Source organism: Poecilia reticulata, linkage group LG2, assembly GCF_000633615.1.
Source record: "Poecilia reticulata strain Guanapo linkage group LG2, Guppy_female_1.0+MT, whole genome shotgun sequence".
In the NCBI taxonomy this organism is placed as follows: Eukaryota; Metazoa; Chordata; class Actinopteri; order Cyprinodontiformes; family Poeciliidae; genus Poecilia; species Poecilia reticulata.
The window spans coordinates 46,269,685-46,272,468 of NC_024332.1; the positions used below are offsets into that span (position 1 = coordinate 46,269,685).

General features: G+C 43.4%; 1 protein-coding gene across 1 annotated transcript in view; it reads left to right on the forward strand.

The window, feature by feature from the left end:
- The window catches only part of col6a3 (collagen, type VI, alpha 3), a 30,202-nt gene that overhangs the window by 16,125 nt on the left and 11,293 nt on the right, over window positions 1-2,784 (forward strand). The window contains exons 3-4 of the mRNA XM_017309507.1: window positions 1,014-1,610; window positions 1,750-1,760. Of these exons, the coding sequence (XP_017164996.1) occupies window positions 1,014-1,610; window positions 1,750-1,760 (608 nt within the window). The remainder of the gene's footprint in view (window positions 1-1,013; window positions 1,611-1,749; window positions 1,761-2,784) is intronic.

Here is a 2,784-nt window from a genome sequence, read left to right on the forward strand (position 1 = left end):
ACACGTTACCTCATTACAGGTTACCCCAGGACAGGTTAACCCAGGACAAGTTACCCCATGACAGGTTACCCCATGACAGGTTACCCCAGGACAGGTTACCCCATGACAGGTTACCCCAGGACAGGTTACCTCATGACAGGTTGCCCCATGACACGTTACCTCATGACAGGTTACCTCATGACAGGTTACCTTATGACATGTTACCTCACGACAGGTTACCCCAGGACAGGTTACCTCAGGACAGGTTACCCCAGGACAGGTTACCTCAGAACAGGTTACCCCAGGACAGGTTACCTCAGAACAGGTTACCTCAGGACAGGTTACCTCACGACAGGTTACCTCACGACAGGTTAACCGAGGACAGGTTACCTCATGACAGGTTACCTCATAACAGGTTACCTTATGACACGTTACCTCATGACAGGTTACCTCATGACAGGTTACTTCATGACAGGTTACCTCATAACAGGTTACCTCATGACAGGTTACTCCAGAACAAAGGGAGAAAGTTTCACACAGGCTGATGTTAAAATCCTCTGAATATTCAGAGCTTTTGGCAGCTGCCATCTGAAAGCCAAAATGGATAAAAAATATCTGGCGTTTAATAAAGTCACATAATAATAACAACATGTTTAATGAACAATATTCTAGTTGAGATGAAACGTGTTTCGAACAGCTCAGGTGTGAGTTTCCACAGACGGTGCACCTCAGAGCGTCGTTAGGAAACCTGTAAAACACTTTATGTTGTAGTTGTGTAGCTTTACACATCAATCTGTGGGCAGGGATGTTCATCGCCATGGAAACAGCTAAACAAACGGAGAAACTGGCAGGTGGCCTGCAGGAATCCTCCTTGGTTCAGCCTACATGCAGTATGATGTTCTGTTGATTCATTCACTCTGGATGTTTCGTCACACATGCAGTGATTTTCTAACTCGGTTGATGTCTTTGTCTCACTAGATTATTTACTTTCACTATTTCCATTTGTTCTGTTTTTTCTCTTTCTCTCCTTAAAGCACCAGATTCATCTGACCTAATATTCTTAATTGATGGATCACTGAACGTTGGAGCAGCTAACTTCCCCTATGTGCGTGATTTGGTTACGAGAATCGTTGAGCGCCTGTCTGTGGGCAGGGACGGCATTAGGGTGGCCTTGGTCCAGTACAACGCCGACCCACAAATAAAGTTCTATCTGAATAGCTATTATGAGAAGTCGTCGGTCCTGGAGGCGGTGAAGGGCCTGAGCTTCTCGGGCGATGATGAGTCCAACCTGGGGGCGGCCCTGGAGGAGGTGGCTGACAGCCTGCTGGGCGAGTCGGCCGGAGGCCGGGCAGAGGAGGGCGCGCCCCAGGTTTTGGTGGTCATCAGTGCCGGAGCGTCCAGTGACGACACCGGCGCCGGCCACCGGGCCCTCATCAGGGCCGGCGTGGTCACTTTAGGGGTGGCGGTCGGTGCCGATGCTGCTGCAGAGCTGGAAGAGGTGGCCACAGATAAAAGCTTTGTGCTGAAAGCTGACAGTTTCAGAGATCTGACCTCCGCTGATGATAATCTCTATGGCTACATTAACGGCTTGGCGACGCGCTCCATTATATTTCAGAATGAATTCACTGAAGGTATGTAACTTCTCCTGGTGTTGGTGGGTTGGGAGGGTTTCATGAACTGTTTGACACATTCAGGTAGGTTTAGATGAATAATGTCAGGAGGTCAGTCATTCTGCTGCTGAAGCTTTTTAACATCCGTTCACGACTGCAGAATATTTCAAGGTAGCATCACTTCTGTTATTTCCACATTAAGTTCACATAGCGATCAGCTATGGACAGAAACTGGTGACAGCATGATGTCACTTCCTGTTTTCTGACTGCAGACAGGACAGCTGAGAAGGTTTAAAGGCATCTGTTGCTCATGTGACCAGGTAGAATAAAARTATCCTTTATCGGTCAAACACTGGAAAAATTCATCAAAATATGAGTAATAATAAGTAACAAGACGAGTAACAATATGGAACAAGATTAAAACACAAAARTACTCTAGTTATCAGAAATACATCAGACTAAAGGTACAACTCAGACTTCCCTTAAATTAGATGGAGAAAATGAGCATTTTCAGACTCAGAAGTCAGATTATTTACAACAGTGCAGAAAAACAGAAATATTTAAAACGAATGAAGCTGCAAAYACAGCAGGGATGTAAACTTTGAAAGGCCTGCATTCAACTGGTGAGCTTCAGTATGAACACATGAATCTAAACCAGTTCAGCCTTCACCAGTGAGGAAGAGGAGGATGAATCTTCAGCTCACAAACCCAAACATTCAGACACAAAGTGCCATCAGTTCATGAGCTACGGGGATAAATTAATACCAACAAAGAGGCAGAGCTGCTGCGCTGCTGCTAAAACGCTAATTGGCCATTTAGCACTTTTGCTAACACTGTAAACGTTTAACACACTAAAGTTAATTATACAGATWAATTAAAAAGCACTAATTTGCTTTGCTGTTTTATAAACTTTCAGCTGAATAAAGTTCAAAATCTGTATTAAAGTTTKGATTATATTAAGAATTCAAGTAATTTGATTATAATCAGGCTTTTAATTTGAAGTGCCTGAAGACTGTAGTTCTGTTTCCTCCCAATAACCATTTTAAACAATAAACATACGGGAACAAATAAAATAGAGAACAATATATAACAACAATAAGAGCATTATGAAACATTTATATGATCTCAAAATTACATTCATTTTTTAATGCTTGTAGTTTTAATGGCAGATAGAATTTGAGTGGCTTCAGCATTT